The sequence below is a fragment of the Melospiza georgiana genome, chromosome 3 (assembly GCF_028018845.1).
Source record: "Melospiza georgiana isolate bMelGeo1 chromosome 3, bMelGeo1.pri, whole genome shotgun sequence".
NCBI lineage: Eukaryota > Metazoa > Chordata > Aves > Passeriformes > Passerellidae > Melospiza > Melospiza georgiana.
Window position 1 is genome coordinate 95,533,629 of NC_080432.1, and position 11,789 is coordinate 95,545,417.

The window sequence follows — 11,789 nt, forward strand, 5'->3', positions numbered from 1 at the left end:
AAAAAAGAGGAAGCTTGTGGATTAGGCATGCAGATGTATTGCAAAAATCTCATTTTAGTCATAGCCCTCCTTTGTCTGTACATACTGTATTAGATCACCAGTGGGTTAGAACAAAACTAATCTGGCTACAGAATGTGGAAGCCTTCTGCATCTTCACTAGAATTCCCAAAAAACAGGCAGCTCTTTGCCTTTCTCCTCACTAACTTGTGATTCATCTGGCTGCCTCTAGAAGAAGGTAGATAATCCATGCAGAAGGACTCTCCAACAGTTCCAGCAGCAAGGATGGAGCACAGCACACAGATCTTTGTGGTTCAGTTTAGGCAGAAGGGTGCCTGAACTGCAGCCAAGCTGTGGGTGCTCCATATCCTGGCAATACATCTCTCTCCAGTGGTGATGGGCCATGGACAGTTGCTGTTTGGCAGCTAGAATGTGACCACCCTGTTTTGTGAAATAGGAGAGTTTAGTATTGCACATATGGAACCTCGTACCTGGGGCCTCAGGGTGAGAGTGCACCTTGGAGCACCCTGGGCACACCAGTGGAGAGATAACCTTCCAGACTAGCTGAGAAGATATCTACAGGTTTAGGCAGTCCTGAAAACTTGATGTGTAGAGAGTCATGGCCTGAGAATAAGATTGGGCCCTTGGCACCAAAATTTGGATTTAGGCACACTGAATCACACAGTAGATTTCTAATACTTCAGAACAAATTTGATTTGTTTGATTATTTTTCTCTTCTCTCAGATGTGCTGTTCTAGGATTCTGGTTTCTTGTTGGTCTGTTTGAATGCTGTACCTATAGGCTCTTTGAGGACTGATTTTATTTTGAGGGGTTGTTATCAGTCAGGACTTTCAGAGAGGAAAAGGCTACAGAAAAAGATGAGAGTAATCTAATGCAGTTGTTTTTATGTCCAGTGGTGCTAACTTCTTCTGAAAAAGAGCAAGTACAAAATATGAGAAAATTCATTAAATCAACTGAAAGGTTACAAAAATGAAGTCAGTTAAATGATGCAGAAACTTTGCATATACTGTTATCCCATTTCTTTCTCTGTGCCAACATTTTTTTCCCAAAACACCAAATCCTCTCCTTCTTAATTGTCTTCAAGGCTCCCTTTGACACATCAAGAGGACAGTTGTTTACAGTCACACGCTGAGTCCATAGCAGACCTTGGAGTAGTAATTTGGCATCCTACCAACTTGGCCACAGCCAAAAGCTACTAGGTCATGCCATTTCTTGATCCTACAAGTATTATTTTATTATACATCTTCTTAGTCACAAAGCTGTATGAAATGTTGAACACGGATTCTTTCACTGAGAAAATAATTTTTTAATGTATTTTCCTAAGAGCAATCCTTTTTTGTATGACTGCACTTGATAACAGTAGTCTAGGCTTTTCAGAGGAATGGTTTCAATAATCAGACTGTACCTAAATGAGAGGACTTTATTTAGAAAGAATTTGCATCTCTACTTAAAGAAATGCTTTTAATCAGATACCCCTTTCCTCCATATTACAGATTTGAATCTGATTTGCACAATTAAAAATTGTAAAAAAAAAATCTTCTTTTGGATTTGGAGAGGAAATATAAATGTTCCTCCAGTGCAATGAAAAGTACATAACATTACTCAGTTTGCAAGGATATGAAAACTGAAATGTTGAGGCAAGAGGAAATTGTTTAGCAAGCTTCTAAATTCCCTTAACTAAAGCTACAGCTTCCTCAGAATAAGATTTTGGTTTTGCATCATTAAATTAGATCGAATATGTATTTTCTCTTATCTGCAATAGTGCAACTACATGAAATATGTGATTTTAGAAAAAGGGGGTAATTTGGTGTACCATTACTTGTTAAATACTGAGCACTGTCTGATCTGTATTTTAATTTTTACAATAAAGACTGCTAAGACTTTGGCTATCAAACTGTTTTGTACAATGTAATTAAAAAGCTTAATATTTTGGCAATGTGAGAGAGAAGAGATAACTGAATGTACATCCATAAATGTAACAGATATGCATTATAAGACATATATATCCCCCATTAAAACAAGGTCATTTCTATTGGAATTGTTTCCTTGGGCTCCAACAACAAGCCAACACATAAGTTACTGCCATTTTAAGAAAAAAATTAGAAAAGGGCAATTTAGCTGGCTCAGTAGGTGATATTCACAAAGAAAAGCAGTTTATAACAGCTAGTCTTTTGTATATGAGAGGTAGCTCATGTCCTCTTCTCTCAGCATTCAGTTCCATGTTTGAACATTTGAATCTGAAAAGGGAGGAAGTTCAGACAGGGACACATAAATTCGAGTGGGAGTATTTAGACAATAACTGCTTTTAAAATAAAATGTTTTATTAAAAGTATTTTGTCTTAAGCAAATTGAACTGTGTATCTGACTTCTAATTAGCTGTCTATGCAAAAAGATCTTGGAAGAAAAACAAAACAATGAAATCACTACTGGTAAGTCCTTTATTTTTTCAGACTAGTGCATCTTTCGGTGCTAGACAGTGAAAATAAACCATGTCTCTGATATTGTTTTTATTAAAGCTTTGGATTACAGATTTCTTTTCAATGACCTGTCAAAATTAACAGGCTCCTTACTGTTCACAGTTTATCAGGATGCCCCAGAGCTACTTCAGCAATGAAGAAAGCAAAGCTGTCCGGAGAACAAATGCTAACAATAAAGCAGCGGGCCAGTAATGGTAAATTTTTATTCATTAAGTTCTTAAATACCAATTCTCTGTAAACTAAAGTTACTGTTACTCTTTTGCCTTTTTTCCTACATGTATAAATCCACTCTATATAAATTGTGAATTCACTGTCAGTAGAAGTGAAACCAGGTCTTATGCTCTGGAAACCTGAGCCAGGAGTAGAGCAGTCAGATTGAGTTATGTCTATATAAATCTAAAACTCTAAAATATTTCAAAGTAGAATATACTATTATAATTTGCTGGTTCACATTTCATTCATCAAAGGGTGATAGTTAGTCTTATATTGTTACATGATTCAGAAGAGCAAAAGGGTTTATTTCCAGAATGTCAATTCCTCCTGAGTTCCCTTGAATTCATTTGGACCTGTGGCTCTATAACCTCTGGCAGATGGAGATGGCTTTGTGCCATTTCAGCTCCAGTAAACTGCAATTCTTCCTGGGAACCTTGAGTTGCAGGGAAGATGATGAAGGTACCTTGGATGAAAGTCAGGATAGTATCCTGGTAGTTGAAGTGCAGTAAAAGCAAAATGTAGTTCAAGTAAGTAATATGATAAAAACTTGTCTGGAAGGTGCCCAAGTCCTGAATTTTCTTGGAAAACTATGTAGTCACTTAGTCTGTGGCAGTGCATGCCTTCTTAACTGTTGGTGTTAACTGCATTTAAAGCCACAGAGCAGTGCAGGAGGCACCTCAGCCCACATGGCCAGCACAGCTGGAGAAAGCAGTGGCTGTCTTTGTTCAAGAGTTTGTAATCAGGGAGTGAGAGATCTGGATGTTATTTTCTCTACAACCTGGGTAGTATTGAAAACTCTAAGTATCTGCCATGCCCAGGAAGAATGCCTTAAGGAGTAATATATGGATATTTTGGCTACTTGGACACATGACCTGCCTGAGCAACCCAGTGGACTTCTATGATGGGGTGACTACATCAATGGACAAGGGAAGAGCTACAGATGTCACTTACCTGGACCTCTATAAAGCCACAGCTGTGATCTTCAACAACATCTTTCTCTCTGAATTGGATACAGATGGATTTGATGGGTGCAGTGTTAGGTGAATAAGGAATTGGTTGGATTGTCACATCCAGAGGGTGGTGCTCAATGGCCCAGAGTCCCAATGGACATTAGTGATAAGTGTTGTCCCTTAGGGGTCAGTACTGGGACCAGTGTTATTTAATATCTGCATTAATGACATAGACAACGGGATCAGGTGCCCCCTCAGCAAATTGGCAGATGACACCAAACTTGAGGTTTAACAAGACCAAGTGCAAGGTGCTGCACCTGGGTCAGGGCAAGCCCCAGCATCAGCACAGGCTGGGGATGAGCAGATCCAGAGCAGCCCTGCTGAGAAGGATTTGGGGGTGTGAGGGGGTGAGAGGCTGGACATGGCCCAGCCATGTGCCCTCACAGCCTGGAGAGCCAAACGTGCCCTGGGCTGCATCAGAGGCAGCATGGGGAGGGGATTCTGCCCCTCTGCTCTGCCCTGCTGAGACCCCACCTGCAGGGCTGCATCAGCTCTGGGGTCCCAGCACAGGAAGGACATGGAGCTGTGGGAGTGAGTCCAGGGGAGGCCACCAAGATGATCAGAGGGATGGAGCAGCTCTGCTGTGAGGAAAGGCTGAGAGAATTGGGATTGTTCAGCCTGAAAAAGAGAAGGCCTTGAGGTCACCCAGTTGCAGCCTTCTAGTACCTGAAGGGATCTTGCAACAGAGATGGAGAGGGACTTTTTACAAGGGCACGTAGTGACAGGACAAAGGGGAAAGGGCTTCAAACTGCAAGAGTGTAGGTTTAGATTGGCTATTAGGAAAATACTCCTTACTGTGAGAGAGTTGAGGCACTGGAACAGGTTGTTCAGAGAAGCTGTGGATGCCTCCTCCCTGGAAGTGTTTCAGGCCAGGCCGGATGGGGCCATGAAAAACCTGGTGTCGTCTTCCCTGCTCTGGGAAGGTGTTCCAGCCAATGGCAGAGGGGTTGAAACTAGATAATCCTCAAGGTCCATGCCAACCCAAGCCATTCTATAATTCTATGACATCTTTCCTATCAGAGTCAGGCACTGTGGGGAAAGGTTTGAAAGATTCACACCAGCAGAAGAAGGAGGGTGGGAGCACCAGTTTCTCTGGCTTTAGGTGTTCACACTTTGACTTGAAAAAAGACAGATCTATCTGTCTCATCCCAGGATTATTTTATGCTTTTTATATTAATTATAAAGATAAATAAATTAAACTGTTACAGTTCATTCCTGTCTGAATTCTTAGAAATGCAGTTAACTTTAAAGTTCTGTTGCTTTTAATATTTATTTCAAAAAATGTGAGAAAGCACTTCCATTTTAAAATTACTCTATATATTGTTATTTAATAACACCCTTCTGAACCCTTCTGAACCATTCTGAGCCATCGTCCAACATTAAAAACAACTGCAGAATCACAGTATATCCCAGTACATCAACAAAATTTCTCTTTGTTGAGAAAAAAAATTCTGAATTAGTTACAGCTTCTCTTGATAATGCTGTAATATGAAGAGATTTCCATGTTAAGGTTTTTTACTTTCCTTCAGAAGATCTGTAAATGGACACACTCTTTAAATAAATTACATATGACAGTGGAGTGAAATTTGTTGCTGCAGGTACATTTCTTATAATATAAAGTTAAAGGTCCTTTTGATCCTCCAGGTATTTTCAGCATTTTCACTGGAGAATTACTGCAATTTTAAAAGTAAAAGTAGTTGAAAATACTTCTTTTGAACTGCAGAATAAAAATTTGAAGAATGCTTCCTTTTTTTTACTTGAAATAAATTGATTTTTAAATATCGAAATAATTAATTCACTGAACTCTGATTTAAATGTTAATTATTTTAACACCCCTTTTATTTTTATGTCACACAGGTATAGAAAATGATGAAGAAATTAAACAGTTAGATGAAGAAATCAAAGAACTAAATGAATCCAACTCCCAGATGGAAGCTGATATGATTAAACTCAGAACTCAGGTAACAGTTTTATGAAGCCCTAAATTTAAGCTGCTTTTTCTACATGACTGATTAAAAACATATAGGGCATTTATTGTTTCCTTATCTATTAAGATATCTATGCATTATTTACTATTTATAAAATCTGAAGACAGTGTTCATTATGCAATTTTCAAATCAGTTATCAACAGTAAAAAAAAAAAAAAACAAAAAGAACTCAGCAAAATGCATTTTTTAAAATAATGGCAAAACATGACCTATCATGGTCAGCTTGGTATTTCCCCTTGATAAGGCTGTGCCTTTCTGATAGTTCTTAAAATATTGTGTGATGACAAGGTCGTTAACATAAGTTACGAGGTGAAGGAGCCCAGATGAACAACATGGCTTTTGTCATGTCTTACAGAGGAAATTTAGACAGAGAAGTGAGTAGCATGTGATACACTAAATGCAGCCCTTGGCAGCAGTAGTCATTCCAGAGATCCAGATTAATTCTTTTTTCATTCCGTATAAATTTGTCAGGGGAAAAAGTAGAAAACCTAACATTAGACTATTAACTAAAATCCCATTGTTCAGCAGTCCTAAAACTGGATGGAAAAAGCAAAAGAAGAAAAATCAATTGAATTCCCCTAGATTTTTTCAGTGTCCAGTATAGATTCTGGTGCTTGTCTCTTCACATGGTTTGAGCAGAGACACCAAGAGTGAAGTTCACCACAGTCACCATTTGTCAGTCTTTAGTCCCTGGTGACAGTCACTCAGTTGATCTCAATGGAAACAGAGTAAACCACTCCTTGTTACTTCTTTGTCTGCTGCTTGTGGAGATGGGCACCACGTCCATTCTCCTTCTCCTCTTGTATAGTCATAAAGGCAGAATCTACTTCTTCAACTCGGGTTTTATTTGATTTCTAAACCTTAGCCAGATTGATACTGAAACCTCACTTCTACTTTATGCCTGCATTCAGAGTTCCACTGTCATTATTCAGCTTTCACAGGATTTGGTTCAAGGTTTACACAGTTTCCTGATGTGACCAAATATAACTGTAGGGTAATGAGGAGAAAATCTGCAAGAACATAAAGCAAGAAGAATAATCAATGGCAGGAAAATTACATACATTTACTCTTGAGAAATTTGGCCGTAAATTTTGAATCTGGCAGCTTCCAATTGCCTTATCTTTTCTTCAGCTTAATACACTCTAGGTGCTATTTACATACAGCCTGATATGGCTGAGTTTTAAAAAATGTGAAGCAGTTTGGCTGTTACATGTACATTAGGTAAATGCTGCAGTTGTCAGTAATTTACTGCACTTTTAATTTTATATTTGGCCAGATGAATTGAAAAATAAAGCTATGATAACACTATCACAGGCATAAACATGTACTGAGTTTCAGAGATTTATCTAGGAATTTCATATCAAACTTTGATCTGAAATGAGTACAAAAACCATACTTTAGTGGTCTCAGTTCCAGCTTTCATTCTTCATAGTGCCATTGCATATTCTTAAAAGTCATATTAGGCACTTGTGGGACCACTGAATGTTCTTGGTAAGAGAAAGCTCAGCTGGTGATTTTACCAATAAGTTAAAAGGATATTTTTCACACTTCAGTGCAGCACATTTAGAAAAGGGGTTGGTTAAAATGATTAACGGGATTTTAAAAGGTAGAGCTACAAGAGACCATGAAAACATTATTTTGTCTACCAGTCACCTTTACTTCCTAAGATCTTCCTAAGCTAAACCTGACAGGTGCTTGTCTAACCTGTTCTTTACTTCCCACACTAGAAATTCCACAATCTCTGGGTAATCTGGTCTAATACTTATCTGTTCTTATCCAGCTAGTTACTAAGGCCTTGCAGAGAATCCCAACTGAGTTAAACTGTACAAAAAAATTTAGAGGCCTTAGTTTTGAATTCATACACTCTCCTGAAGCTAAGCAATTTACATTTACAACACATAGGGAGTTACATCATAGTCATTATCAAACTACTAACAGGAGCAAAGTCAACAGTCCCCTTTATTTGCAAAAGTAAAATAATACTGGATATAACAAAATGTTTGTTGATAAACCTTTAGAAAATCATTGTGCAACTCAGATTTCAGTAAAATTTGACAGATGGGAAATATGCAGTGGCAAAATAGTGGAAGCTATGTGAACACCAGAAGTAGCAATAGTCTTGTTTGATACAGATTTGCAACCCATATGATTGTAAATGCCAGTGAAAGCTTTTCATATGACAGGAACAGGAAATGCTTCCATGTAGAATTTTTCAATTTAATAAAGTGAAAATCAGTCCTTTTTCTTAGGTGGAGCACTTATAAGACTCTCCTTTACTCAGCTGCCTTTTTACTTAAGACTGAAGAAAGTGTTTTTAATCTAAAATCTTGTAGTAAATTTGTTCAAATTTAACATGCAAATATGAGAGGAGCAGAAACACATAAAGGGAGAGGGGAAGAATAAATCTGCAAATAATTGTGTGTTTCATACAAGAAACAGATTATCCTATTTTCAGAATACATACAAGTAAACATTTCTTAGTTTTAGAATAAAATGCGGGAAGGGAAATTTCAGCCATTAAGTGAACAAATACAGGAATTAAATTTAAAACAGATGAACTTACAGATGAATACTAAGTGAAGTGGTGAGATATGCTGATCATCTGCCACTGTATTTGCAGAATTCAGCATCTCATGAAAAAAAGCAAAAAGATGGTTCAAGTTGCAATGCTTAGCTAGATAGAAAATCTGTAGAATGTCAGCTTCTGCTAAAGTTAGTGTCAGGTGGCTGCAGTATGCCATACTGAACTGAGCCTTCATTGGCATCAGACTCCTCATTCTGGTCTGTAATATTAAAAAAAAAAATGGATAGGTATTGGAATATGACTCGACTAAGAAGCAGCTGTGAAAGATGTTTTGCATTTGGATACAGCATTCTCTCGAATATAAACAAGCTGAAGGCAAAATAAGAGAGGAGGATCAGGTGTCCAGGTTCAAAGAGGAAGTATTTTTTCCTTACTAATATATTTTGTGGAAATTAGTTCAGAATCAATTAATTGTTACAAAACCAAGTCCCCACAATACTGGCAACTTGGATTAACTGCAATTTGCACCTGTAGTCAAAGCAAGAGATACTTGGAAACTGTTTATGTAGACACATCACTTTTCAAAATTACTTCTATCAACTAATGGGCTGCATTTCCATAAGCAGACTAAAAGTTTAGGTCCAAAATAAAATGTGATACCTCTAACTACCTGCCTGTGCCACCAGTTTCCAAACATGTACTCACTCAAGGTCAAGTTGACGTGCGCTTGAGAACCTTTACTCTTCTGCCTGTTACTACTGCACAAACCTCTGACCTTCCCATCAGCATTTCAATTGTATCAATTCTTTCCACAGCTCACTCTCTAGGCCAGTGTAGAAATGGATAAACTTCATTTTGAAAATTCAAAACCTTGTGTTCTTTGGCATTTCTTCCACTTCACTGGCTTCTTTTTTCTTGTCAATGCATATTTTAACCTACGCACACACAGAGCACACTGTACACTCTGTAATAGATGTTAACAGTTATCACCCCATGTGGAAAGTACGAACAGGGCTACAGAGGAAAGTACAGACAGATGTGAATGAGCTCTGCATGTGCTCTTGATGAGTTGGACATAAGCCAGTGCTCATCTGAAATCCTTATAACTCCATTAGCACAATGCTCTCCACAAGCTCTTTCTCTCAGCAATGCTTTTAGCTCAAGCAGGGCACCATGCAAGGTCAGAGCTAACGTGTCTGGTCACCTGGAAACACAGGCAGAACACAGTCTCAGTTGTTTTCACTTGTACATGAAGCAATGCCACGGGCCTGTGCTCAAATATTCTTCAGTTTCTTCAGTTTTACAACTCACTGTATGTATAGGAAAACTTTCTGACTTTGTACATACATTGAAATAACATGCAGTTTTTCAGCCTTCAAAATCAGCCCTGTGAGTTTGCACAGAATCATATTATACTTACAAAGAGCTAAACATTGGCAGCAATGAGCTGTGCATGCTTAATTAACATGATATATGTGTAGCTGAAAATATAAGAAAAGCGTGACTGACTGCAGAATGCCCCTAAGACTGGCTTCTAGGAGTTTAACTGCATGGGTGAACTTGCAGAACTAGGGTCCTTAATGCCTTTCAACTATACAAGAAAAGCTCTAAAGGAGTGGAATCAAATCCAAGTTCATTCACTCACTATTACCAGTATTGAAAAGACAAGCTGTTAAAGTTATACAACATGCAGCGGGAATAAGAAAGGCTTAGTGACGATAAGAACTGCAAACTCTAGCAAAACCTTTTCAAACATGAATGAATAGACCTTTTCTCCTTTCCCTGGTATTTCTGTTCTCTCTCCCTTCAAAGAGTGCATGCTTTGTACCAGTTTGCCTTATATTACATTGTACACAAATTTGTCCATTTTAGATTACCACAATGGAGAGCAACCTGAAGACGATAGAAGAGGAGAACAAAGTAATTGAACAGCAAAATGAGTCTCTTCTTCATGAATTGGCCAATTTAAGCCAGTCTTTAATTCATAGTCTAGCTAATATCCAGCTGCCACATATGGTAAGTGATTGAGAGCACAAGTTAAGGAATTTGGCGATCTTCAGTTCACCTCATACAATAGATACCTTTTTTTTATGTTTATGTTTCATCAACCAGTTGGATATTTGTGGTAACAGCACTGAAACCATAGAGATACATTTAACTGCTAACAGACATGGAGGGCCTGTTCCAGTGTATCCTGTAAAATTAAGTAAGAACTAAATAGGCTTTTTAAATATTATAAAAATGGTGGCAGTATGCCTTGCTAATATGTTATGCTTAAATGAATATACGATTAAGAAAATAAAAGTTGTATATGAACTACTATTTAATATCTCGTAGGAACCAATCAATGAACAAAATTTTGATGCTTACGTGACCACTTTGACGGACATGTATACAAATCAAGATCGTTATCAGAGTCCAGAAAATAAAGCCCTACTGGAAAATATAAAGCAGGCTGTGAGAGGAATTCAGGTCTGAACAGCTGCTATAGTGATGAAAATCTTGCTTAAAAAAAGGATGCCTCTTGTTTTTTGCTGCTGTAATTTACCAGAAAGTGTTATATATTTATTTCTGTTTGAAACAGTGTTATGCTTACAAGACTTCATAATGATTTTATGTCTTGCTTTAAAGATAGTAACTGCAGAATAGTTTTTTGAATACATTCACATTTTGTACGTTTTCATATAAGCTGACATAGTGTGATATGCCATGTAATGTTTATAGCTGCTAATGTATGCACATTTTTGGGGTATATATATTTCTGAAGAGGTAAGCTGATCAAAATAAATAGAGTGTAAATTCTTTTTAATGCTTTAGTGATTAAATGTTTTAGTATTTTGAACTGAAATGGACAAAAAAAAAAAACAGCTTTGAATGACAATGTTGCGGTCTGCAGCCACTTTTTAAACACTATCATTTTGCCTCATGTTGGAGGATTTTATGGGATTTAAGAAGTACATTTTGTGTGCATATTGTTTCATAGCAAGAATTGGTTGCAAAAATGCTTTATTTTTGAACAATGCTTGAAAATATTATGTGACTTTTGTTTTTGAAGGATGGTGTGTGGTGGGGGCAATAAAATGAGGTTTTTTGAATTCCAAGAAAATGGCATGGATTAGATGTAAGTTACAAAATGGGTAATTTATTGTAAGACAACATCAAGCCATGGAAACTTGACAGAAGATTCAAAGCAGCTTAAACAGCACTTTTTAATTAACTTCTAAGCATTACATGGTATGAATATGGGAACTTCCATTATGAAAAGAACTATATCAGAGGTGGACAACGTGAAGATTTCAGCTTTTGTTTTCCAATAAACTTTGGAGCCAACATTCTCTTATTTCTACCGGACTGCTAGTGCCCCTCTGAACTATCCGTTATAGCAATGTAGTTCATCTTTCAGAAATTCTGTGGTTTCAATTCAAGACGAAGGACAATATTTAAAAGTTAATATTGCCTTTTCACATCTTTAATTTTGGGTTAAATACAAATTATCTGTGTCTATTGGAGTTACTAAACTGCATTCGTTGCTGCCTGTAGTAGGAATGCAGTTCAGTAA

At 37.4% G+C, this 11,789-nt stretch overlaps 1 protein-coding gene across 16 annotated transcripts in view; it reads left to right on the forward strand.

The window, feature by feature from the left end:
* The window catches only part of MYT1L (myelin transcription factor 1 like), a 302,310-nt gene that overhangs the window by 288,950 nt on the left and 1,571 nt on the right, over positions 1-11,789 (forward strand). For 10 of the 16 annotated variants that reach the window (XM_058019588.1, XM_058019587.1, XM_058019591.1 and 7 more), the window contains 4 exons: positions 2,598-2,689; positions 5,576-5,685; positions 10,103-10,246; positions 10,568-11,789. The exon at positions 10,568-11,789 is cut by the window's right edge and continues 1,571 nt beyond it. In XM_058019588.1, the coding sequence (XP_057875571.1) occupies positions 2,598-2,689; positions 5,576-5,685; positions 10,103-10,246; positions 10,568-10,708 (487 nt within the window). In that variant the 3' untranslated portion in view covers positions 10,709-11,789. The remainder of the gene's footprint in view (positions 1-2,597; positions 2,690-5,575; positions 5,686-10,102; positions 10,247-10,567) is intronic. The other 6 variants (XM_058019589.1, XM_058019602.1, XM_058019596.1 and 3 more) reach the window with 1 other exon arrangement.